Source organism: Macaca mulatta, chromosome 9 (assembly GCF_049350105.2).
Source record: "Macaca mulatta isolate MMU2019108-1 chromosome 9, T2T-MMU8v2.0, whole genome shotgun sequence".
Taxonomy (NCBI): domain Eukaryota; kingdom Metazoa; phylum Chordata; class Mammalia; order Primates; family Cercopithecidae; genus Macaca; species Macaca mulatta.
Window position 1 is genome coordinate 9,546,452 of NC_133414.1, and position 25,170 is coordinate 9,571,621.

The following is a 25,170-nucleotide window of genomic DNA, read 5'->3' on the forward strand; positions in this document are numbered from 1 at the left end:
TTTCCAGCGCGACCTCTGATTCCTGCTTTCTTATCTCACTCTCCTAGAAGTAGATTTGTCCTAGAAGTTTTCTTAAAAAGAATTGAGGCAGGGCACGGTGGCTCACGCCTGTAATCCCAGCACTTTGAGAGGCAGAGACGGGCGGATCATGAGGTCAGGGGTTCGAGACCAGCCTGGCCAATATGGTGAAACCCCGTCTCCACTAAAAATACAGAAAATTAGCCGGGCGTGGTGGCGGGAGCCTGTAGTCCCATTCACTCGGGAGGCTGAAGCAGGAGAATCGCTTGAACCCGGGAGGCAGAGGTTGCAGTGAGCTAAGATGGCACCACTGCACTCCAGCCTGAGTGACAGAGTGAGACTCCGACTCAAAAAAAAAAAAAAAAAAAAAAAAAAAGAATTGAGACCCCTAGAGAATCCCCCCAGCCTCTAGTATGTGTGCCCAAGGATACTGCATCTCCAAACATTCTTATGTCTACTCCAAGGAGGGTCAAGGGGTAGCAGCCAGTCACCCAGCATCCCGCACCTCCTAACTTTTACAGGGCAACTACGGCTTAGGAGAGATAAAGGTAGAATGGGGGCGTTTTGGAGGCGTCAGCATAGACAGAAACAGGAGAAATAGTCGGAAGGGAGAGGGAGAGCCCTGGAGGGCAGAGACCCTAGCTCCTTCGCCCTGCTAATGGATGCCACTGGCCGGACCAAGACAAGCTCCCGCTGGATCCCCACTGCTCCCAAAAGTGGAAGGAAAATGCCATGCATAGGTTTATGCCTACGGTAATGACCTAGTCCACACTTCTGACGACATGTATAGTGTTAATTCCAACCCTACCAGAAGACAGCGGGCTGTGCAGGCGCCAGGTGCCGGTCACATTTCAGGCCGCCTTTCCCCACCACCCCCCCCAGCTCTGTCAGTTTCACACACCCTGATGTGCGGTTTGCCTGTTTGCAAAAGGGGGTGAAATTCATTCCCTCGCTCTTTCTCCTTCCCTCCCTCCCTTTCCCTCTTCACAACCCGGAAGAGCTCGGCTCTCTACAGTGAGCAGGAGAAGGCGGAGGGGAGGGGGCTCCCAGGAAGAACGCACAGCGCCCAGGTTTTACCTCTCGCTGGAAGCCCGCCTGAGATGCGGTGAGCAGTTCCAGCGGCCAGGACGGCAGCGGCGGCCACAGTGGCGAACTCTGCCTGTCATTTCTGCCTTCAGATCTCCGGGCGAGTCAGGAAAAAAAAAATAAAAAACAGCTGGCCCTCGGGAGCGAGCTGCCCAGGTCAGTGAATATCACTCTCTTCCCTCTCTAACTCCGCACGCCCTCTCCCCGCTCCACGTGGAGAGAATTAGGAGGAGGCCTCCTCTCCAAAGGGCAGACTGCCTCTGGAAGAAACTAAACTAGAACCCAGTTCTTATTGTTCTTTTTGGTCCCTGGAAATCTCTGGGTTTCTGTGGTGACCTTGGGCGGGCACGGTGTGTGAGTGTGTGGATTTCCTCGTTTGCGGGAAGGAGCTGGTAGAAGTAGGGATGTGAAGAAAAACCCAGCGGAAGAATGAGAGCCCTTGAGAACGCTTGGAAAGGGCCGGAGACACGTTTCCCACTGCAAGGAGGGCAGAGGATTGGGGAAAACAACCCCTGTGCCCAGGAGCCTTCTCCTAAAGGTGGCTTCAGTGTCAATTTCGTGTTTATTTTCCTCTGTTTTAAAGCGTGTGTTGAGGCTCATTGTCTCTGCATACAATTAAATAAACAGCTGTGCGCTGTAAGATAAAGTTGGAACCCAGATGTGTCAGCATCTGGCATTCCCCGGGGAAGCTAGGGGCTGGGAGGCTTCTTTGCTTCCAGGAGCACCCTGAGGTGGGTGAGAAAACCGCAGCCTCCCCAGAGGTTGCCCAGGGGCATCCGAAGCGGAAGGAGCAGAGAGGAAAGGATTTGGACTTAACTCCTCGGACATCAGAACAACAGACCTCCAAAAAGTCACTCAAAGGCAGTTGCCCCCTGAAGACAGATAATGTTAAAATGTCAAAGAAGTGAAGTGAGTCTGGGCAGGACAGCTGCTATTATACACCCCTTTTCTTTCTCTGGGATACCGACAGGGTGCCTGAGGAAAGTGACATGGGTGATTCTGACAAGGGCAGGGAGGAAAGGGAGTCCAGTGGCACAGCATCTCCCTCGGCTTGGTTCCCATATTTCCTGGTCCTTCTCTCCTCCCCATTGTCCATGCTCACCAGGATGCTGGGGTCGCAGATGGGACATTAAGAACTTTAAAGGGATACCTGATGAAGCAGCATTTCCGAAGTCTCCTCTGCTTACCGGCCGCTGCAGGGAAGGTAGTGGTAGTGACCATGGGTGGGCTGGGGGCTAGCCAGTCATGTTGAGTCCATCCAGGCATCTGTAAATGAGATGCTTGGGGGCCCACATGGCTGGTAGTCTGTGTGTGTGTGTGTGTGTGTGTGTGTGTGTGTGTGTGTGTGTGTGTGTGTGTGTGAGGGGCTTACCATGACCTATTTGTGCCGTTCAGAAGAATGAAATTGTTTTCTACCCATTTGAACCCAGTCGGGGTGTGGTGTCATTTCAGACCAAGACCCCATCGGGTGTCTGGTCGCATGGGGGGTCTGATTATGGAGTCTCTGGGTGGGATCAAGCAGGAGGCTCTGCTTGCAGCTTCCAGCCAGCTGCCTCCTAAAGCCCAAAGTCCCTGGCCCAAGAAGCCGCAGGGCTTAGAAAATGCGGAGTGGCTGCAATCCACGGGCCCATCCTCCACTCTGCACGAGGTCTCTGCCAGCCCCAGCACTGGGGCTGTTCTGTCCCCACCAAAAGCGAGGACACCTGGCAAGCTGCATTTTTCTTTATTTGACATTTGCAACCTGCCTTCTTGCAAAAGATAAATGAGGTGGGGACAGTCAGGGGTGCAGAGAAGGGATGGGAGTGGGAACTCCTGAGCATTCTTCGGTAGGGGTTTTCTGTTAGGGTTTCCAGCTGCCCCGGGACACAGTGTGCCTGGGGAACCGGCAGGTACGTGGGAGCCAGGTGGCTGAGAAGCCCTCTTCTGGAGGTTACAGCAGTTTGTGTCCTGGAACCACAGGAGATGGCAGGGAATTAGGGATCCTGATAAGGTGTGTGGGGCAGATCCCAAAACCACTTCTGTCCTCTAGCATTCAGTTATTTTTAACTATTTCTAGGCGGTACTGAAGTAATGTCTCATTCTTGGTGCCTGGGCTATTTTATACATAAATGTGCACTCTTCTCCTAGTATGTCTTTGTGTGCAGACCAAATCTTTCCCATCATCTCTTTTTTCCTTAATGGTTGGAATAACCAGAGAGAGGCTTTGCAGCCTCCAAGGGAGGAAACTGAGGAATCTCCTTTTTGCTTTGGCTGCTGGGCTGACCGGAGCTGGGGTGCAGAGGTGGGTGCGGCAGTGAGCAAGAAGCAGCTGCCCGAGGCGTCCCGGCTGAGGTCCGCCGGGTGTCCGTCGCTGCTGGACTGCTGGCGCTAGTGAAGAACAGGCACATGCGTCTGGTTGCTGTTTTGTTTTATATAACAAATTGCTTGGGGTCCGCGAGATGGAAGGCAGCCTACAGCTGAGCTGCCGGGAGGGAGAGGCTGTGGGTAGGGGGCAGCCCGGGACCAAGACAGGCCGGGAGAAGGGTGCGCACGCCAAACCTCCTCCTTTGCACCTCTGAGCCAGGCACAAACATGGATTTTTTTTACCAGGGGGTCTCTAGCACGTCCAAAGGAAGACACGAACGGCTTGTGCTTTTAAAAGTGCGCCTCTACTGTCTCCAGGATCTGAACGGAGTCCCCCTCCCCCTCTTTTCCTACCCCTGCTGTGAACACTCCGCCTGCCAGATCGTCCCGCTACAATCACACTCCAGTTCCTTGGCTAATATAAAGGAGTCAAAACACAATAGTCCCCAGATAAAGCCCTCCTTCTCCTCCAAAAAGGCCAAACTGAAGCAGACGGAGGAGACTCGGTTGAGGCCAGCGCTGGGGGCTGGGGCTGTAGTTGGCCAGGGGCCTCAGGAGCTGGGTGGCTGTGAGGAGGTGGGTGTCCAGGCGGGGGGAGTGGAGCAGGTGACTCCGACTGGCCGTCTTGAGAACCGCGTGCACCTCACCTCACCCGGCAATGCTAAGGCCTGGTGGGCCAAGCCTTGAAATGGGTGAATTTCTGCCAGGCTGGAGCCTTTCCTAGGTGCAGGGGCTGGAGTCCTGGGTGCTATAGCGGTGAGGCTAAGGGGTGCCCTGGGAGGGAGGAGAGGCCGGGTCTAGAAGTAGCAAGCTCCTAAGAGTCACTGATGCCGAGGGCGGGGTAAGCGGTCCCGGCTTACCCTGGAGACCCAGGGCCGCCGGCTGGGCTGCCTCCATCCCTTCTTTTTCTCCGGCGGCATCCACCTGTCCCCCCACCTGCCAAGGCCAGGAGGGAGGGAGAGAGCTGAAAAGGGCACTTTTCCTCCAGGGTGACTCCAATTCCTTTCCACTCACCCTCAAGGCGAAGTCTTCCTCTCCCACCCAACCCAGGGCTCCCCCCAACTGCCGCCCGCCTCACGTGTGCATTGTTAAACCCGAAAGCAGAAATCCCCTGCCTTCTCCCTTCCCGTCTCCCCCTTTCCGCTGCACCCCTACCTACCCAATTGTTATCTCGCTACAATCAGGGGTTTTCTCAACCGGAGAAAAGGTGGTAGTGGCTGTGGGAGGCTCAGGATCCCTCGAAGTGGAGGCCGGGGCTGGGCTGGGGGCGGAGTGCGGGGGCGGGGGTAATCTCCCAGCGCATCTTCTCTTTTTTGACTCTCCCCACCACTCGCGGCTCCTCCTGGCCTGGGCGGGTTTCCTTCCGAGTTTTAAACGGTGGTAGATGAATAAGCAAAACAAACAAACAGGAAAAAAAAAAAAAAAAAAAAAAAAAAAAAAAAAAAGAAAAAAGAAAAAAAGAAAAAAGAAATGAAGGAAAAGAAAAAAGGGCAAATCAAATCACATACCACCCCCAAAACGATGGCTCATTTCACAGGGAAGGTAGACTCCGGGCCCGGGGCGCGGGGGCCGCGGGGAGAGTTGCCCCTTGGATGCACCCGCCTCCATCATCTTCCCTTTGCCAGTGAGTTTCAGGGTCCCTCTTTCTCGGCTTTCCCCCAAGTTCCCTGCTCGCTGGGTTTTGTTTGAGAAGAGCCAGCCTTGCTGGGCCGGGATCCTCAACCAGCATTGCCCACTGCCTGGCTGCTTTCTTCTCCGGTTTAGATCTTGCTCCCTGCTCTCCGCATTTCAGCTCGCCAGGGAAAGAAAAAGGGGGCCCGGGTGGCAGATGCAGAGATAATATGTATTTAACCTGAGCGGTCCGGGGCGCCGTGCCGCAGCGAGCTCCCCGCGGTGTGGCCCGCTCAGCCGGGGCCAGCGGTGGCGCCTGGAGCCGTGTCCCCGGCATAACCCTCCCGCCCGGCAGCCGGCGAGCTGTTTATACAGCTTTACCTGTGCTATAGTCCTATCCAGTAAAAACCCTCGCTCGGCCAGGGTAACCTAATCCAGGGGCCGAGGCGGAGGAGGGGACAGTGAGACTGGCTGGGTTGGAGAGGGAGGTGTGCGCGCGCCACTATCCGGGATCTCTCCTTTGCCCCTCCTCCCACCATAGGGAAGGAAATTTGGACATGGTTCGGGTGACCGAAATGGGGACCCGGGGCTAAGGAGGAAGGAGGCCAGTTTTCACGACCCCGTCCTCCGGCTTCTCTCCTTTGAACAGGCGCTGGGGACCTGCGCGGCGGCCACAGCTGGACGCGCGCAGCGAAAGGCGCTGCGGTCCCGGGGGCGCCCGGCGTGGGCTGGCGAGGCCGGGGACAGGTTTCCCGCCCTGGCCTGGCTCAGCTCGCCCTCGCCCCGCTTCCATCTTGCCCCAGTCGCCCTTTCCAGTTCCCACACTGAAGGCAAAGCGAGCAAGGAAAGGAGCCGGCGCCTCCCCAAGCGGACCCTCCCTTCCGCGCAGCCTCGGCCACTCTTCCAGAGCGCCCCGGTGCGGACTGCGGCCGGCGCAGGGAATCGAATTAAACGCCTCTGGGCGGTTATTGTCTTTCGCTAATTGCTCGAACAATGGCCTCTATTAAAATGGAGACACCCAATTAAAGGCCCCGCCGGGCGGTGCTCTGCTCCCGGCAAAGCTCTGGCCACCGGCCTACGGCGTGCAGACCGCGGGGCCGCGGACCTGGCTGGTGCTGGGCGCTGGCGCCGGCCTCGACACCTTTGGCCTCCACTTCCTCCTCAGACTCAGCGACAGCGGCCGCTTCACACTGTTTTTATTGACCGATCGCAGCCCAGCAAGATTGATCGAGCTGGAATGGGAAGGGACTTCTCCTCCCCCAGGCCCGGCTCGCCAGGGCCTCGGGCCGTGCTGCAGTTTCTGGCCTTTCGTGTCGCTCCCCGCCCCCTAAGCCTCGCAGATTCCCGGTTTCTTTTCTGTCTTTAACTGCGCGGCCGGGTCCGCCCAGGCCGGCGCCGGGGCTCAGGGGGGAGGGACTCGGCGGCGCGGCTCGGCTCCGCTTCTTTCTCCTGCCTGCAAATATTTGCTGCCTTGCTGGAAATCCGACGATTTCGCGCGCGCTCTGCTTGCAAAGTCTTTAAGTAAACACGCTCAAATGACCGCCCCGGGCGGCCCGAGGCACGCTGTCTCCCCCTGCGCGGGATTAGTAACTTTAGGACTTCGACCCCGGGGCTCCACTTTGCCGGTTACCCAGGTCGGGCAGCGCGCGGGCGCCCGGGGCCGGTTCTCCAGGCACCTCGGCCCCGCGGAGCTCGCCTGGAAGCATCGGTTGCCTGGCTCGGGTGGGTGGCGCGAGCATCTCCGCACCCTGGGTCCGTAGCCCTAGGGTTGAGCCCCGGAAAGCCGCGACTCCTCTCTGCGCCATGGCCTCTGCTTTCTGTACCCGACTGGGTTTCCCCACTTCCACCGGGACAGGGTCTCTTCGCCCCTGGGAGGGCGGGTGGGAGGGACTTGCACGTGGGCATGTGTTTAGGGGTGTGTGTGGGTCCCAGCTTAACCCCTACTGAGCGGAGAAACTCCGGCTCCATTTCTCACCTTTTCCCCAAGAGGACACACATACCCGGCTCAACTTGACGCCTAAAGCAGCCGCTTCCAGGCCTGGGGTTTCGGGTAGGCCAAGCCGGCTGCCACCGCCCCGCACGCCGCCTCGGGCCCCGGCTCCTCTCCAGGCGGTGGCCGCGCCGTCGCCTGCTCGATTGCGGGATGCTTGCTCCCAGGGTCCTAGGCGTCCAGGTTGATCGCCAGTCCCTTACCCTGGTGAGGGAGGCCTTGTGCCCTACAGAAGCCCCGGGCCCTGCAGCGGCGGCGGCGGCGGCAGCCTCCTGGTCGCCTCCTCGCTTTCCTCCACCCGAGCTCCGCTGGCTGCTCCTTGGGAGGAAGGGGACTCGCTAGACCAGGCCGAGGCCCAGGTACCTGGGGAGGGGTCGCGTCAGGTCTGCGGGAAGGCGCTCAGGCTCCTCCGCAGGAGGCCAGGATCAGCTTTGTGGCTGTGGCACAGGGAGAATCAGGACCACCTTTTCCACCTTCCCCCTGGCCGTGAGCCCCCTTCCCCTCCCCCGCCCGCCAAGGGAGGAGGAAGCCCGGCCTGCTCTTGCTGGCGAGGCGGGTCATGCCGGCGCCGGGCCTGGCCCGGACCCCCGCAGCCCGACTCTCCGCCTCAGGCCACGCGCCGCAGCCTCTCCAACCTCGATCCCTTCCCCCTTCCTTCCCCGTGGGCCCCGGTGCCGACCTCGGCCCTCCCTCCTCGGTATCCCCCTCCCATCCTTTTCCCTCCCCCGCTGCCCTGTGCTCCGGGCTCCAGGGCTGGGCCCGTGACGTCAAACCCAGTGTGGCGTCGGCGAGACTGGCCGGCGCGGGCCATCAAAAGAGCAACGTCCTCTCTCCCAATTACCCACTGTCAGTCCGGGAACAGGGGCGGACCGGCTGGGAATTAAATGTTAAATACCCCCTACCGGCTGGCTCCATTACCCGGGGCATCCAGCCCCAGGCCCCCCACCCCTCTCTGCCAGCCTCAAACCACCCAGACCAAGAAGGGCCTTCGGAGATTTTTTATTTTTCTAAAGGTGGGGGTTGCTGTTCTCCATCCCCGGCCAGTCCGACTTGGTGCAGGCAACTGAATTTAAACGAATAATCCCAATTTCCCCATCCAAAATTAGCGGAGAGGCGCCTCCGCACCGGAAGGCCTCCTCACCACTCTTTTCTTTTTGTCTTTAAAATAATTCTTAGCCTCAGAAGTTAGCATTTTCAAGACCTGGCATCCGCAGCGTTTCTGTCGCGGAGACTTCTCTCTTCGGCTCTGAGGTCTCCGCGCGCAGGACCCAGGGCTGCTCTTGGTTTTACGCGTGGCTGTAAGCTGGGCTCACGCTGCGTGGCGCATCCACCCCCCGATTGACGGGCGGAGAAACATTTTTCATTTTTTCTTTCAGCTTCTATCCTTCATCTTAATCCCGGGCTTCTTAGCAAAAAATGCATGTGCGTTCGTTTCTCCTTGTTTATGGAGAGGTTTCCGGTGAATGTTAGACAGCAACTAAATAATTAAAAGGTTTAGAGAGCACTGTGAGCAGGAGAAGATGCGGGCAGCTTGGCTGGCCCAGGAGAGACGAGTGGTCAGAGAATGAAAGGAAAATCGATGCCTCTTAACTGGGCCGCCTAATAACGGGAGACCAAGTGGGCTCAGGAGAAACGTGGGGGGAGAACTTTCTTTAAAAAAAATTAGGGTTCTTTCTTTCTGTCCTATATATGGAAATTCAGCCCTGATTTCAAACAAACATCAGATTTAAGAAGGTGAGGACTCCAAAGAAGATCCAAACGCAAGACCAGGAAGAGCTACGTTTCCATTACTTCTTCCAATACATTTCACTAATCTTTCTACAGAGATAGTGTTTTAAAACACGACAACCCTCACACACCAAGTTGAAGCTGAATATTGATGTTCCTTCACCGCATGAAAGGAATCCTTCAGAACTTACTTTCAGGGACGGCTTCTTCTATCTCGAATTTTTGCATTTGTAGGGAATTTTATGGGGTAGAGGAGCGAAGAGGGAACAATGTCTCCAAATAAAACCCCAAATTAAGGTCTCAGCCCCATCGGTGGGATAGCCTGCGGGGGAACCCACGCCCTCTCCTCGCAGCATTGCCCTGGGGGCGAGCAGAGAGTGGATTTGGAGTCTTCTTTTCCCGCCTGACCCCTGATCGCCCGAGCAGCATTTTCGGGCCGGCGGCTGCAGCCACCCAGGCGCCACTAGGGGATGCAGTGGCTCAAAGGACCGAGCGGGCCGTGCAGGTTGGAGCCCGCGGGGCGGGCCAATCGCGGCTAGTTCGCAGCCTAGCCCGCTGATTGGCCCCTCGGTGCCCCGCCCCTTCTCGCCCCGCCCCCCTCTCTGGGGCGCCTTGCAGCCGTGTGCCCTCCGCGCCGGGGTGCCCATTGCGCAGAGCGTGGCCTGGAGACCCGCGAGCCGGGAAAGGTCGCCGTGGAGTCCCGACCAGAGGCCGGGGTTGGGGTCGGTGCAGACTAAGGGCTGGTTTCCTCGACTGGGGGAGAAACGCCGGGAGCCAGAGTAAGTAGGGCTCCGGGCGGGAGGAAAGGAAAAGTTGGGTCCCTGGAGTGAAGACCGAATTCTTTCTATCCGTCTACACTGAGCGTACTCGGGGAATGAGTTAGAGCCAGTCTCTTCCTCCCCTCCCCTCCCCCCTTCTAATCCCTCACTGTTGCCACTCAAGTCAAAAGCACACATTGATTACAAATATTAGGTCTGGAAAGGGCAGCTGCAACAGCTGAAGCGTGTTCACTCTGGGGGCTTGAGAGCGCAGAAGGCTCGGGAAAGAGGTGACAGTGACAACAAAATTGACACGGGCGCTCCAGTCAAAGGCATCTCTCCTTTACCCGATGCCTCATCCTCTTAGGAAGTCGGCCGGAGAGGCAAATCTCAAAGCACCTTCACACGAAACATTTTGTTTTTCTGATCAATTTAACGCGCACGTCTCCCCACATCGCTGCGCTCTCCCAAACAGTCTGCATTGGATCCTAATAACGATCCATGCGTGCCTATTGTTCAAAAGTCTGAAAAAGAAAAGTCTGCCCATCAAAATGAACTTCATGAATGGGGCAGGCTGGCTGCACTGGGACAGAATCGTCCACCCGACCCGAATGAATCGGCAGGAGCCGCGGCCACATTTAAAGGGCCAGAGCGCGCGTTCCCTCCCGTCCGCCCCCAAGCCCCGCGGGCCTCGCCCACCATGCCCGCCGCCCCTCCGCCCGCGGCCGCCCTCTGCGGCGCCCCTTTCCGGTCAGTGGAGGGGCGGGAGGAGGGGCGGGGGTGCGCGGGGCGGGGGGAGAAGTCCTGGAGCCGGTTTGGGTTGCAGTTTCCTTGTGCCGGGGATCCTGTCCCCTACTCGCCAGCGCCAGGCTCCTCCCCCCTCGGCGCGGATGACACTAGAACCTCCTTAAGTTGCGTCGCGCCACAGCTGTCTGCGAACACTGAGCTGCCTGGCGCCGTCTTGATACTTTCAGAAAGAATGCATTCCCTGTAAAAAAAAAAAAAAAAAAAAAAAAAAAAAAAAAAAAAAAAATACTGAGAGAGGGAGAGAGAGAGAGAAGAAGTGAGAGAGACGGAGGGAGAGCGAGACAGAGCGAGCTACGCAATCTGACCGAGCAGGTCGTACGCCGCCGCCTCCTCCTCCTCTCTGCTCTTCGCTACCCAGGTTGGTACTGGTGACTTTTTTTTTTTTTTTTTTTTACGTTTTATTTTTTGCCCCCAACCACTTGGGAGGACGTAAAGCAATTTTAAAAACTCAACTCTCCTCTTTTGGAGGTTTTCTAGGTGCTGAGGGGACGGTCCCGGGACCGGTGTCCCCGAGGGAGGGACTTGTCCTCCAACTTTCAACAGTCAGCCCCGGGACTTGTCCTCCAAGTTGCTCAGCCAGCTCCGGCTCCCGCGAGTCGGGCTGCAGGGACGTCCCTGAGAGTCCTGCGGGCTCCCTGGCCGTTTCCCCGCGCGCCTGTGCGGGTCTCGGGTGCGCTGGGCGGGCGGGCGGCGCGAAAGGAGGTGGTGCCACTCCAGCAACCCAGGGGCTCATCCAGGTCTCCCCTTCTCTCCCTTGCAGGTGACCCGGGAAGGGACTCCGCCTCGGAGCGGCTGAGGACCCCGGTGCAGAGGAGCCTGGCTCGCAGAATTCCAGAGTCGTCGCCCCTTTTTACAACCTGGTTCCCTTTTATCCTGCCGTACCCAGTTTTTGGATTTTTGTCTTCCCCGTCTTCTCTTTGCTAAAAGACCCCTCCAAGATTATTTTTAAAAAATCCTCTCCTTTGCTCACCTTTGCTTCCCAGCCTTCCCATCCCCCCACCGAAAGCCAATCATTCAACGGCCCCCGACCCTCCGACGGCAGGAGCCCCCCGACCTCCCAGGCCGACCGCCCTCCCTCCCCGCGCGCGGGTTCCGGGCCCGGCGAGAGGGCGCGAGCGCAGCCGAGGCCATGGAGGTGACGGCAGACCAGCCGCGCTGGGTAAGCCACCACCACCCCGCCGTGCTCAACGGGCAGCACCCGGACACGCACCACCCGGGCCTCGGCCACTCCTACATGGACCCGGCGCAGTACCCGCTGCCGGAGGAGGTGGATGTGCTTTTTAACATCGACGGTCAAGGCAACCACGTCCCGCCCTACTACGGAAACTCGGTCAGGGCCACGGTGCAGAGGTACCCTCCGACCCACCACGGTGAGTGCGCCCGGGGTGCGGGGGCTCTTGTCGGCTGCGTCAGTCGTCCCGGCTCGGGGAGGTCGGGAAGGACCTGAGGGCGGGGAGAGGTCACTCGAAAGCCCCCATCTGCCGTTCCTGGTTCATTTACAAAAAAACTGGGGCCCGGAAATGGGCAAGGAAGGCCTCTGGCTCGTCGCGAGAGTGTGTTTTGAAACAGTCACAGCAGGCGCCTCTCCCGGCTGGTGGCCCTGTGGCCTGGCGCTCACCTGGCGGGCGCCAGGCCGCAGCCCTTCGTTCCTGCGCGGCTGCAGGTTTTGGGGGGTCTCGGGATGTCCCCAGGCGTGGGGTGCCCTGACTCTGTCTCCACGGGTCCGGGCTCTCTGGGCCGGGTAGCCGGCGCCGGCCAAGCCCGGCTGGAACCCGGCTCTTCCAAAAAACCTGGCGTTCCCTGTTACCCGCTAGCTCTTTCTAGGGGGGCGGCCTCTGCCAGCGTCCCTCAATTCGCACATTTTCAGAAAGGCCCCAGAGACTTATTTATTCACACCCTTCTCCTTGACCTTTTCCCAAAGCTAGTGCCTTTGGTTTTTAGACAGGTCTCCTACCTCTTGGCTTCAGGAATGGAATTCTGATGCTGAAGGGATTTGGAGGGGAAGACCCTTGTCTTAAGTTTGAGGGATCTGACGTTTCCCAGATTCCCGGCTGCACAGAATTTTCCTGCGTCTTTGCTTTCAAGTTGCCTCCATGCCTGCAACTCTTGTCTTATACTCTGTCTCTGGGTTCTGCCCTCCACTAACCTCCCACCTAACATGTAGCATACACCCCCGTTTCAATAGAGGCAATTCCAGAACCACCTCTTTCCCCCTTTCACCTGGAGAAGTTTAGGAGAGTTCTGAAATGTAAAAAAAGAAGACCGGGCCTATGTAGTTTGAGGAAAAAATGATCGAATACTTTCCAGCTCTAAGTTTGTTCCTAAAGAAGAAACAGGGGCAAAACGTTGGTCAGAAAAAGTGTGAGGCTTTCTGAGTCCAGCCAGACCGAATTCTGCCCTGATCCCCCTACTTAGAGCCTGCCTTGGCACCGATGACATAGCCCCTCCGGCAGCAGGCGTCCTCTACCCTGCTGTGGCCAGGTTTTAAACAATCGTTTCTGCGGATGGGGCGCTCTCTGCCCACGTTCGGTGCAGATCAACAGTTAAGTGGAAATGCGGTAGAGGCAGACTTAATATTATTTACTATACTACTTCCTGCATAATATGAATCTTGACCCTTGGTGTTCAGAGAACTCTCTTTCCCTCTCCACTCCCCTCCCCTTCCTCTCTCTTAAGTTTAGTTTCAGTATTGTTCTTAATGGTTGAATCGAATGTCAAATGCTGAGGCAGGTACCGGATTTAAAGATCAAGAAGTGTGTGGATTTGCACTTGCTTTTTAAATGAACCCCTCAGAGTGTATGAGTTACAGCTACTTTAAGAGTGTGTGTTTTAAATGAAGGCTAAGCAGACTCTGTCTGAGTCATCTTTGATTTAAAATATATACATCAACTGGAATTTTGTGTCTTTGGGGCTCAGGTGAAAATTCACCTATGGCACTGGTGGGATCATAGCTTTATTGAGGGTGCATGGGGCTTATATTATCTCCTTCTCCTTTAGGATTTGGGAGGGTGAGAAAAGTAGAGAAAACGGCCATCCCAGGGTCCAGCCTTGTGAACTTTCTCCAACAGCCCAAGCAATGAAAATGTCCCTGCAAATCCCATTTTAGGCCTTTTGCAGGCAGCCTGGCTGATTCTGAGCAAGCACTGGGTTGGGTTTCCGGGAACTAACCCTGAAAGTCTCCTGACTTCTGTCCCAAGGCCTCTCCTTCCTGCACTCAGTGCTGGGAGCTGGGCCTGACTCCAGGGTAGTTTTCTGGTGTGGAGCAGTTGTGTGGCCGGGCTCCATCCTTCAGGCCTCCTCACTCACAGCCGGCTCTCTTATCAGGCTGACTGGGATTAAGTCCGAGTCAGGGAACTCAGGGCCATTGAAGGAAACCCATAAATCAAGTCAGGTTCTAGAGAGAGACTTTGGGGAATGTGATTTAGGCAGTGTATCTGGAGAGGCCAAATAAGCAAAGGGGCCCTTCACTCAGCAGCAACCTCTCGGGTGTCAGCCACAGGCCCTTCATTCTGCTGGATTTGATGGGACATCCCTGTGGGAGACAGGGGTGAAGGATTCTGTCCCTAGCCTGACCCCCAGGTGTGCCAGGCAGGTACTCCTGGGACCACTGGGATGAGAGAGCGGGCCTGAGCCCTTGTCTGTGCTTGAACTTTTGCTGAAAGGGAGGCCGGTGCGAGGGAGAGAGTCCCCAGGTGTCCCTGACGGCCTTGCAGGGTCACACTCACCCTCCTTCTCTCTCCTGCCCTTTCCCCGCTGCCCCACAGGGAGCCAGGTGTGCCGCCCGCCTCTGCTTCATGGATCCCTGCCCTGGCTGGACGGCGGCAAAGCCCTGAGCAGCCACCACGCCGCCTCCCCCTGGAACCTCAGTCCCTTCTCCAAGACGTCCATCCACCACGGCTCCCCGGGGCCCCTCTCCGTCTATCCCCCGGCCTCATCCTCCTCCCTGTCGGGGGGCCACGCCAGCCCGCACCTCTTCACCTTCCCGCCCACCCCACCTAAGGACGTCTCCCCGGACCCGTCGCTGTCCACCCCGGGCTCGGCTGGCTCGGCTCGGCAGGACGAGAAAGAGTGCCTCAAGTACCAGGTGCCGCTGCCCGACAGCATGAAGCTGGAGTCGTCCCACTCCCGTGGCAGCATGACCGCCCTGGGGGGGCCCTCCTCGTCGGCCCACCACCCCATCACCACCTACCCGCCCTACGTGCCCGAGTACAGCTCCGGACTCTTCCCCCCCAGCAGTCTGCTGGGTGGCTCCCCCACCGGCTTCGGATGCAAGTCCAGGCCCAAGGCCCGGTCCAGCACAGGTAGGAGCCAGCTCTCCCCTGGGGCCTTTTCTTCTCCTCCCTCCTCCCCTTTTCCTCAATCCAGGACCGCACCTAGAGGGACCCCTCAGGGGAGCCGGTGTGTCCCAAAGCCTGCTGAGATGCCATTTCTTCTCATTCTTCCTGCCGGGAAGGCACTGCATGTCCTCCCATCCTAGCTCACGCCTGGCTTCGGAAGCAGAGGGGAAGTGGGATCTGATTTAAAACCCCCCAATGAGCTGGGAAAGGAAAAAGACAAACAAAAACAAAGTCATGCCCTCTTCTGCGTGTCGCAGGACTTCTGGATTCGGTTGGTAAATTTTAGTCAGTTTCCAAGACCAAATGGAAGGCCGAGGGAATAAATCTTGAGTGTTTCATGCTAAAACGAAACCTCCTCAAGCCTAAACAAACACAGGTCCCTCTATGACCCCTTTGGCCTCTGTCATTCTGACTGTTCCTCTCGCTCAGCTCAAAGGGGACCATGCAGTGAGGACAGTCCTTTATCAGACATGTAGATACAAAGTGTGTGTGCAAGAGCCTGGCCAAAGCTGCACACATTCTCTGCGTGGAAAAGGGGGCTCTCAGCTGAACCGAGAGAAAGCGGTGGCTTTGCACTGGGGAAGCCGAGTTGAATGAAAATCAAATATTGCCTGGCCCAGTTAGTTACCTGAAGCGTCTCCTAGAGCTCTCAGGGCAGGCAGGGGCAGGAAGCCGTATTAGGACATATTGCTTGGCTGAGCTGCAGCCAGAGGAGGTAGAAAGGAACGGAAAAGTGCTCCAGGTGTGCATCTCAGTTTCCTGTGCTCTGTTCCTTTCCAAAATGCAAGCGCTGCCTAGCAGCACGCTGCATTTTTATTCAATTGGTGTCATTACTTGCATGAAAAAAACCCCACACAAAATACTTTGGCTTTAAAAATAAATCAATCCGTCACCAATTCCATTTCTAACCAAAGTAATTGAGTCCAAAGAGAGCTAGGGATTCTCTGAGATCGATTTAACTGTATTTTTAGACAGGGTTTGGTGAAGATTTTGATGTCTCCTTAGGTGTGTCCATTTCAGAGTGGGCATCTCTTCCCTGATCCACTCAGGGTATCTTGCCTCTGCTCTCTCTCTGTATAGATCCTACATAGAAAGCAATCGTGAAAATCACTTGTCTTTTAGGGATGAGATGAGCAGCCTTGAAATCGAGCTCCCAAAGCTCCGGTTTGAAAAACTTCAGAGGGAGTACTCTGGGAGCCCAGTGACCATGAGATCGGTTTTCAGGGTTTTTTTCCAGGGTGACATTCACTCTGACTGCCTGAGCAGGACTGTCTCTATTTAGTTGATATGTTTTAGCTAATCCAATTATTTTCAGACTGCTGCACGCGACAGTTGCATTGTTTATCCCGAGCCAGGAACTTTAATAGAGTCCGGATGCGGTTAGGCTGACAGAAGAACTCAGATCTGCATGTTCAGTACATGAAAGTAGGCAGGAGGGAGAGGGAGGCAGGCTAGCTGGTGGAGTCAAAAAGAAAGCAAGAGGCCAGGAGAGCTGGAGGCACAAAGTGGCCGCAGTGCCTGGCAGGGGCTGGGCTTGGGGGTGGAGGGAAGGATTAAGGAGAAGTGGGGTGCAGCTTGACTCAGAAACACAGGCTGGGGCGCTAAATCTAAAGAGAGCAGACCTGTGCATTTTGAGGTCATGATGGGATTTCTTTTCTTTTTCTTCTTCTTCTTTTTTTTTTTTTTTAAAGTTCTCTTTTCTGGTAAGGCTATGAGGTTGGGGAGAGCTCGTGGTATCTGAGGCCGGGGTAGTGGTTTGTGCGGGGGGGAGGGGACAGAGTGACTTTTCCAAGATACTCTGGTTTCTTTACCCTCATTTCCGTGTTTGATTTCTCCCCCTCTTGTGCACACTTTCTGCCTTAAGTCTAGTCTTTTCTTTCCTCTCATTTCTTTCTGTGAGACTCTGAACATGGAGGGGAGAAAGAGAGGGCCGTGGTTTCCCTAAGCCAGAGCTAGGAATACCGATACACCGCTTTTGGTTTTTTGGCAAGGGGGAGAGGAGGCCATTGCAATTTGGCCTTTTTACTTCCTCCTTCTTAATTCCTTTCTCACAGTCATGAAAACCAAGAACAGCACACCTGGCAGGGGCGGCGAGAGAGCTGGGACTTTTGGGAGTGTGGAGGGGAAGTTTTGAGAAGCCCCTCCTTGTGCAGGGGGTGGAGGTGGTGGGAATTCTTGAGGAGGGGATTCTCTTGGTTTTAGTGGTTGCTTTCTCTCTCTCTCTCTATTTTTTTCCCCCTTTAACCTCTTCTTTGCAAATGCATTTGCTGAAGGAGGACACAGAGAAGAGAGAGTTTTTGGGGTTGTCGCTGGAAATGGTTGAAGTTGTGGTTAGGGCACCTATTGCTGTCTTAACGCCTAGGCTTTCGGGGCTGGGACGAAGCTTTTGCAAACAAAAGACAGAGTCTTTGTATCCAGGGCCGCTTCTTAGCTCCCCTGCCACCTTTCCAGTTGGGCATCTCCCTCCACCGTCCTCTGATCAAGCTCCTGCCCTGCTCCCTACCCCCTCCCACAGCCTGGTTTCAGGGTTTCAGGCCAAGGCGGAGTAAGAGGCGTTTGCCAGCAGCTGTTGAATGTCAAGAGGCCTCGTAGCTCTGTGGTTCTTGTCACCTAAGAGAGAGGTGTCTGCCTGAGCAGCTCACAACAGGCAGGGGTGAGGAGTGGGGAGGAAAGAAGGCAGGAGAGAGTCAGGGCCTCCATTAGGAAAATTGGCTGTTTGCTGAAGTCACAGACCAGAGGCAGCAAGGAAAAAAGAAGAAGAAAAGCCCATAGAGGCAATGGCAAACTTGCCGAGTGAATCAAGACAGAAAATTGCCCTAGTGTGCAGATCCTTGTTGAAGAGGTAACCGTTGCTAGCTTTCAAGGTGTTTCTGAAAAGGAAGCTATCACCCTCCCCAGCGCGCTGCAAATGAAAGGAAATCAGACTGATCACGTCAGACTGGGAGGTCCCCCAGCGCCAGGGTGCCCAGGAGCCGGGTGGCAACCACGCTCCCCGCCTCCAGCCACAGTGGCCTCTCCTCACACTGCCCTCTGCCCAGTGCCCAAGTAGGGGAGGAGCCCTAAGGGGTCCCCTGTCTGCACAGGGTGGGTAGTGGGCCTGCAGTCCTAGCTGGGACAGGGCCAGTGCTGCCCTAGAAGGAGCTAACCCAGAGGCCACCGGGGACACAAAAAGGCAGGCCTGTGGCCTCCTGGCTTGGGCTGTAGCCGGCTGCTCGCCCACTCACCCTTCACTCTTTCCTTCCAGCCTCCCCCACATCCAGTCTGCCACATCCCTCAGGCTTTTGACCCCAACTGAAAGGTATCTGGGTGTGATTCAGGCCTGAGTCTTTTTCAAGAACTGAGAAGAGTCGTTGGGTACTTAGGAAGGCGCCTTTGGCACACACTGCGGCATGTTTGTGTTTAATCTCAGGGGTTCTGGGGCACAGCGAAGGCACTCTGGGGACCCTAGGTTAAGAACCTTTTGGAATGTAGAGCAAAAAAAACAAAAAACAAAAAACAAAAAAACCTCTCTTATGTCCTCAATTTTTTTTTTTTTTAAAAAGCAAAGTAGACAAAAACTAGTGGGCACCATCCCTGACTCTCATGGAAAAGGGTGCAAGACCTTCTTCCATTTGCAAAATACTTTAACTTTCCTAAAGAACTTATCCCTGGAGAGGATCACAGGCCCCCAAGTGTGAACCTCCCCCCTAGATCCCTCCTACTTGGTCTGGGGCTTTCCAAAGGCCCAATAGGTCCCGTATTTGCCAAGGCAGATTTTTCCTCCTTTTAGGGGAATCAAAATTCTAAGGACCCTACTGGGTTCTCTTTTTCCACCCCAGTGGTCCAGGCAGGTTGGAGGTCATTAATTACTCTCTTAAAACAAAACAGTCTTCAGGGCTCATTTTTCTTCCTTACCCACCCTCCAGGGTCCTCCTCTGGGCCTCCCCTCTCTGGGGGACCAACTGGAGTTGAGCCTCCTGTTCCTACAGGGAAGGGGAGTCCTGGCTTTCTCCGGGCACCAAGACACTGGGCACTAGAGACCCAGGTGTCCCTGGGCCCCCCAGAAGCAAGGAGATTCTCCTAGAAAGCATCTTTCTCTTCGTCCTGCAGAAGTTGAAATCAGTGAGCAAACTCCCCCGTGTCTTGAAATGGTAATTTAAGGGATTCTTCTAAGGAGTTTTCTGGGTGGGTCTGGGTCATTTTCCAGTCCGGGCTGAGGGAGTGAATATGCCGCTCAAACTCCCTACCGGCCTGGCCGGTTTTTCGTTTATTTTGTTTGTTTGTGTTTTTGGAAAAAGAGAAACTGCAGGCAGGCCTTGGTTAATGAGCAGCCACCCCCCTTCGTTAACTTGCCTCTTCTCCTGATCTTCCTCTGATTGGCTTCACTCTGTCCTCCCAAACCTTCCCTTTTCCTTTTTCCCTCCCTCCCCCTCTTCCAGGTTCCCCGCCTAAAGTTTGCATCTCCCCCCTGCACAGCCTGGCTGGGGTCATACTTTAACTTCAGTCTCTGTAACAGTGGCTGGAAAGCTATGGAAACCCCTGCTGGGTCCTAATCGCTTCCTCTCCGGCCGGGGACGTTTACAGTTTGATTGGAAGTAAAATCTAAAACCCTAGCTACTGAAATCAATCAGCCGATTGATCAATCTATACATCTATTTATTATCTGTTCACCTATCTAGCCATTGATTAATCCTTCCTTTCCCCCATCCTAATCTTCATTATTTAATCAATCTCTATAGACAGACCCATGATGATAATGGGTCACCTTTGTCTTCCTTTTTTTCCTTTGAGGGAAATGAATGGAATGTTTGGCTTTTGCCACCATCCAGGGCTCAGGATTTTCTCAGGGAAGTAGTTGAGCTGGAATCTGCGTTCCTTCTCGGTCCTGCCCGATCTTCTCCATCAAGTCGGGCAAGCCAAGAACAGGGTTCTGTTGCAACGATGCATCTGCCCCTTCTGCGGGCGCCTCTATGTGTGTAGGGGGAGCGGTCACGCGGGGACAGCATTCCCCAGCTCAACTTCGGAGCGTCTTGGAAAGAGGTGGGAGGTGGACACGCTCCCCAAAAGAGGAAGGAGAAGGAAAAAAGTTCTCCATTTTACTTTTCTTCCCCCAGTTCCAAATGCTGTCAACCTTCCCGCGTGTTTTCATTCCGTAAGTGGCTTATCTGTGCTTTTGTTTCCAGAAGGCAGGGAGTGTGTGAACTGCGGAGCAACCTCGACCCCACTGTGGCGGCGAGATGGCACGGGGCATTACCTGTGCAATGCCTGTGGGCTCTACCACAAAATGAACGGACAGAACCGGCCCCTCATTAAGCCCAAGCGAAGGCTGGTAAGTTCTCGGGAAGGGATGGATTCCACGCTGACCATTCCCGGTTTCTCATTTCCTCTCTTCCGGAAGGACAGCTTTCTGCAGGAAATTGATTGACAGGATAGCCTCCAATCGTGTCAGCTGGCTTGGGATAGTTTTTTTTTTTTTTTTTTTCGAATTTGATACACAGAACAACTCTTTTTCCCCATCCGTGTTTCTTAAGTCACTTGTGAAAATTTTAAGGAGACTGAATTCTTGGTTATCAAATCTGCAGTGTATTCCTGAATAGAATAATGGTATGAACAGGACCAGAGCAGCTGGTTTAAATGTATTGATGAGCACTGTTTGACAGGTAGAGACATTTAGTATGAGGATAGAATGTTCCAGAATGGGTTCCTGAAGTTGTGGTGTGTGGCTTCCTAGGAAGGATCACAGACTCGGTGCAGTGGATGGACTTGTTATGCTAATGCTTCAAAATGGTTGGAGCTGATTAAATGAATTTCACAGGCTTCACCAGCAACCAGTGAGCCTAATGCCACCTTCCTTTCTTGGTCTCAGCATTTGAGAACTTTCCACAGGCAATTCCTGTGGGCAACGTCGTGTGAGTCCTCTCATACCTGGCATTTGCTCTTATTTTCTCTTTGAACTACTACCAGAGGATAGTTTTTTCCCTCCTCTCTCATTTTTCTTTAAAAATCTTTTGAAGCATGAGGGATCCTTGAGAAAACCTGGCTCTGTCAAGTATTTATAAGGAAGACTCACAAGGGACATTCATTTGCAAGCTCCTCTTTGGAAGTTTGAATAGTGAATGTAAGCGACAGAAAAATAACAACTCTAGCCACAGCTAAGAGATCAGAATGTGAATGTGGTGCTGACATTCACCAAGTAGATATGGGAGGAGGGGATTTCCCCATGCAGATTAATGGATACATGAGCATCCATCAATTTCTAAGAGAGGAAAAAGAACACCTTTGTATTCTTTTAAAAGAATTATTTGCCCTCCCCATCAGATTGTAGTGCAACTCAACACGTTTCACATCCTCCTTTGAAGAAGGAAAAACTTTTTTTTTTTTGAGATAGAGTCTCACTCTGTCACCCAGGCTGGAGTGCAGTGGCACAATCTTGGCTCACTGTGACCTCCACCTCCCAGGTTCAAGCAATTCTCCTGTCTCAGCCTCCCGAGTAGCTGGAACTACGGGCACCCGCCCCCACACCTGGCAATTTTTTGTATTTTCAGTAGAGACAGGGTTTCGCCTTGTTGGCCAGGCTGCTCTCAAACTCCTGGCCGCAGGTAATCTACCCACCTCGGCCTCCCAGAGTGCTGGGATTACAGGCATGAGCCACCGCTCCCGGCCGAAGAAGAAAAACTTTCTAGGGATGGAAATGTCCACATGACTTTAATCTTTGACAATCCTGGATATCTAGGCTTTATTCTTTCTGATCTTTGCCCCCTTCTCCAACTTTCTCAACCTTCCCCCAGCTCTCCTCCTGCAGTTTGGTTTTTTTTTTTTTTTCCTTTCTCTCATGTGCAAAGCTGACTTCCTAGGAAAAAGCTGCCGGATATCTGAGCGCTGGAGATAACTCATAAACAACAACTCAGCTTCCCCAACCTAAACACCAAGATGTTTGAACGTATCAGAACAAGAAGTGTTTGAAAAAAAAAAAAAGGCTAGAGGTGTTAGTGCAGAATGAATATGATCACACCACAAAAGAATGTTTTGAATCACTCAAAAACCTGGCCCTAGTAAAAAAAAAAAAAAAAAAAAGAAAAAAAAAAAAGAGAGAGAGAAAGAGAGAGAGAGGAAAAAAAAAACCAACGAAAACCTTGTTAAAATGTGTCTTGGTACCATTATAGGTTTTTTTGTTGTTGTTGTTTTGTTTTTGTTTTTTTTTTTAAATAAAAGTAAAGAAGGCAAAAGAGAGGGATTAAAAGTCTTAAGGTATGGGCTGATTGGTGAGCAAAAGTTTATTTGACATTTTCTTGGGTTTTCTTCTTGTGTCTGGTCAGATTGCAGAGGAGGATCGTACTTCCATTTTATACAATTTTGTCTCCACTCACCTTTCATAGGAAAGCTCTAGAACTCTGAGTAATAATTGCTTTGAATTTTAGAGTTCAATGACTGTCACATTTTCATCTGTCTTTTCTTTCTTAATCATCTGTCTTGGGCGGTTTGATGTTTTTAGTTCTATAGAATTCATAAGCTACAGGGAGATAGAGCACAGGACACATTCAGATTTCTCTTTCTTTCTCTCTCTCTCTTTCTTTCTTTCTTTCTTTCTTTCTTTCTTTCTTTCTTTCTTTCTTTCTTTCTTTCTTTCTTTCTTTCTTTCTTTCTTTCTTTCTTTCTCTCTCTCTCTTTCTGTCTGTCTGTCTTTTTTCAGCCCTGAGATGTATTTGACTTCTGAACACCTAGAACCCTCTGTTTTCTTCTTTCCTGTATTCCCTGACCCTTTATTCCAGTTCCAGATTGCTATTTTTGTTGAAAACATTTGCAGATTCACTGAAGACCACTCAGCCCATACATAGCTAGCTCTTCTGTGAGATGCATATTTAACCCTGAATAAACTAATGCAGGAAACAGGAGAGAGAACTGAAAGGAAGATTCATAGATTCTTTTCCCCCTGGCATTGCCAGGATTTTCATACATCTCACCACTAGCGAGAGGCTGAGCTGCTTACCTTAATATATTCTACCTCCTGCTAGTGACCCAAACAGTATGGCTTGAGAGACCCTAAGTTCCCATAAAGTTTGTAGTACTGGAAGCATCTTCCTTTGCTTTTATTTAGGTTGCTGTCAATAGACTGCAAAAGATTACACGCTGCACCTTGTCATCTGGAGCTCTGATTTTACCAGTTGGCATTATACGCTTGTACTGTGTACATTCAGAATTGCTGGGCTAGGAAACCCAGGTGCCTGAGTGATATTAATCTGCTATAACTGAGTAGCTCTTCTAAAGAAAAAAAAAAAACTATAGGAAGATAATAATCACATATAATTTAATTGTCAAAATCATTAAGCACTGGTTTTATGTTGTACTTTCTCCCGAAGAGTACACAAATGAAACAGTTGTTTCAGCCTTAAATTATCACGTTTCATAAAGGCAGTCTGGCGGAGGCATATGGGGTTAGAATCGACACTCATGGACAATGTGAATTACATTCAAGATGGACAGCAAAAGACTCCCATCTTCTCCATTGTGATAGATCAGGGCAGTTTTTAGTTTCCAGTTCCTTAGAATACAGAAAAGAAAGAATTTGTTTAAAAAGGTCATAGTATACTCTGTTACTTACATCCCACAGGAGCATATCTGTGGAACAATTTAGCAACTTTGAAAGAAAAAGGGTCACTCAGGTTAATTCAAAATTGCCACTGGGTTCTCCATATTTGGTGGCTTTGGGTGTTGGCTTCAACTTTTTGCTTGATAAAATATTGATATAAATTGTACCAGGATCCCAGGCCAGGTACAGTGGCTCACACCTGTAATCCCAGCACTTTGGGAGGCCGAGGCAGGCGGATCATGAGGTCAGGAGATCGAGACCATCCTGACTAATATGGTGAAACCCCGTCTCTACTAAAAATACAAAAAATTAGCCAGGCGTGGTGGCGGGTGCCTGCAGTCCCAGCTTCTCGGGAGGCTGAGGCAGAAGAATAGCATGAACCCGGGAGGTGGAGCTTGCAGTGAGCCAAGATCAGGCCACTGCACTCCAGCCTGGGCGACAGAGCGAGACTCTGTCTCAAAACAAAGCAAAACAAAACGAAAAACAAAAAACAAAACTGTACCAGGATCCCCATAGTTCTTGTTCTGTGTTTCACAACCCTACCAGAATTTTCTTCATCACAGACAGAGACTAAACTCTTTCTTCTCTCACCTTTCCTTTGATAATATTTTTGATCCAGGAACGGGGATAATTTTGCAGTTAAAATTTTTTTTTTTATGATAGAAGGTGAGGAAGAGAGACAGGTTAATATTAGAAGTGACCCAACTCCATTTTCTTCCAACGGTTTTTTTCATTTTTTTTTTTAAAGCATGAACAGAGAATAGTCACTTGATCAATTTAAATATGTCAAAAAGTGAAAGAAAAATCTCTCTTTTAAAGGAAATTAGGGCAGTAACGCAACCAAGGAATTAAAATTCAAGTTGAGGCTGACCTTTGACCTGCAACTATGCTACTCCGTGGACAGCAAATAGGAAATGCCTGATTTCACGAAGGTGAACTGGTATCAGAGGAGGCAAGGGATCCAGAGTTCCTGACGAGTGGCAACATTCCTTGGTCTTTTGAGTTTGTTTGATTGGTGAATCAAATTTAGGTGACAGCCACCTAAAGAGAGTGAGGGTGGCTGTCTCATGAATGGGAAGTGACCAAGCTTGAAAGCACAGGCTGTGGTGGCTCACGCCTGTAATCCCAGCACTTTGGGAGGCCGAGGCAGGCGGATCACTTGAGGTCAGGAGTTCAAGAGCAGCCTGGCCAACATGGTAAAACCCTGTCTCTACTAAAAATAGAAAAATTAGCCGGACGAGGTGGCAGGTGCCTATAAATTGCAGCTTCTAGGGAGGCTGAGGCAGGAGAATTGCTTCAACCCGTGAGGCAGAGGTTGCAGTGAGCTGAGATCACACCACTGCACTCCAGCCTGGGTGACAGAGTGAGACTCTGTCTTGAAAAGAGAAAACAAGAAAGTGCAGGCTGTATAAATTTAGGAGGTCTTGTCGACTTAGGATGTCCTACTCGGCGCTTCCTCAGGTGTGTCACCCATGTGTGCATGCCACTCACTTGCACAGACGTTCTTTGCAGAATTTGCTGTTGTGTTAGCAGGCTGTTCTCTTGATAACTCAGCATTTCTTTGTTTGGGATCCAGAGTGTTTCTGGTGCTTGACTTTGTGCTTCCTTTGCTGTGAGTGCCTCCTGATGACCGGAGCCTATTTGAGGATGGATATTCTTGGGAGTTGAGTTTGAAAACGACCTCTTATGGCCCTGGACTTGGTGAAAAACGCAACTGAAAGCCCAGTTCCAAAATTGGCTGGCTAATTCAAAATTAACCACCCATAAAAATTAACCCTCTGGTGTACTTTGTGGGAGGAGGGTAAGAGGCTAAGACTGCCAGGGAGGAGGACCTGGCTTCCTGCTCCTACCGGAGAGTGGTGGGTGAAATTCTGGCCATGTTACTGCAATCCTGACATGCTCCAGTGTAGTGGTGACATTTTTCTT

General features: G+C 52.9%; 2 protein-coding genes across 9 annotated transcripts in view; one reads left to right on the forward strand and one right to left on the reverse strand.

The window, feature by feature from the left end:
• The first annotated feature begins 827 nt into the window (after positions 1–827).
• Positions 828–25,170, forward strand: part of GATA3 (GATA binding protein 3) — a 29,963-nt gene continuing 5,620 nt past the window's right edge. The window contains exons 1-4 of one of the 8 annotated variants that reach the window (XM_028825952.2): positions 828–1,260; positions 11,102–11,711; positions 14,106–14,642; positions 19,841–19,986. In XM_028825952.2, the coding sequence (XP_028681785.1) occupies positions 11,471–11,711; positions 14,106–14,642; positions 19,841–19,986 (924 nt within the window). In that variant the 5' untranslated portion in view covers positions 828–1,260; positions 11,102–11,470. Of the gene's footprint in view, positions 1,261–9,396; positions 9,556–10,367; positions 10,700–10,878; positions 11,012–11,101; positions 11,712–14,105; positions 14,643–19,840; positions 19,987–25,170 lie in introns of those variants that run through there. The other 7 variants (XM_077945714.1, XM_028825953.2, XM_077945715.1 and 4 more) reach the window with 7 other exon arrangements.
• Positions 2,812–7,609, reverse strand: LOC114669882 (uncharacterized). The gene is made up of 5 exons (XM_077947943.1): positions 7,563–7,609; positions 7,034–7,366; positions 4,607–4,807; positions 4,308–4,383; positions 2,812–3,471 (listed from the first exon to the last, which is right to left on the reverse strand). Exons 1-5 carry the CDS (start codon positions 7,607–7,609, stop codon positions 3,157–3,159), a joined length of 972 nt encoding a protein of 323 aa, XP_077804069.1. The 3' UTR covers positions 2,812–3,156.

What these genes read in the sequence shown, in the direction of transcription:
- LOC114669882 (XM_077947943.1), bottom strand. Translation starts at nt 7,609, where the DNA reads ATGACCCGCCTCGCCAGCAAGAGCAGGCCGGGCTTCCTCCTCCCTTG. An exon ending in CCGGGCTTCCTCCTCCCTTG is followed by an intron (nt 7,367 to 7,562) that starts GCGGGCGGGGGA and finishes CTTCCTCCCAAG; the next exon opens with GAGCAGCCAGCGGAGCTCGG. An exon ending in TGTAGCGAGATAACAATTGG is followed by an intron (nt 4,384 to 4,606) that starts GTAGGTAGGGGT and finishes TGGCCTTGGCAG; the next exon opens with GTGGGGGGACAGGTGGATGC.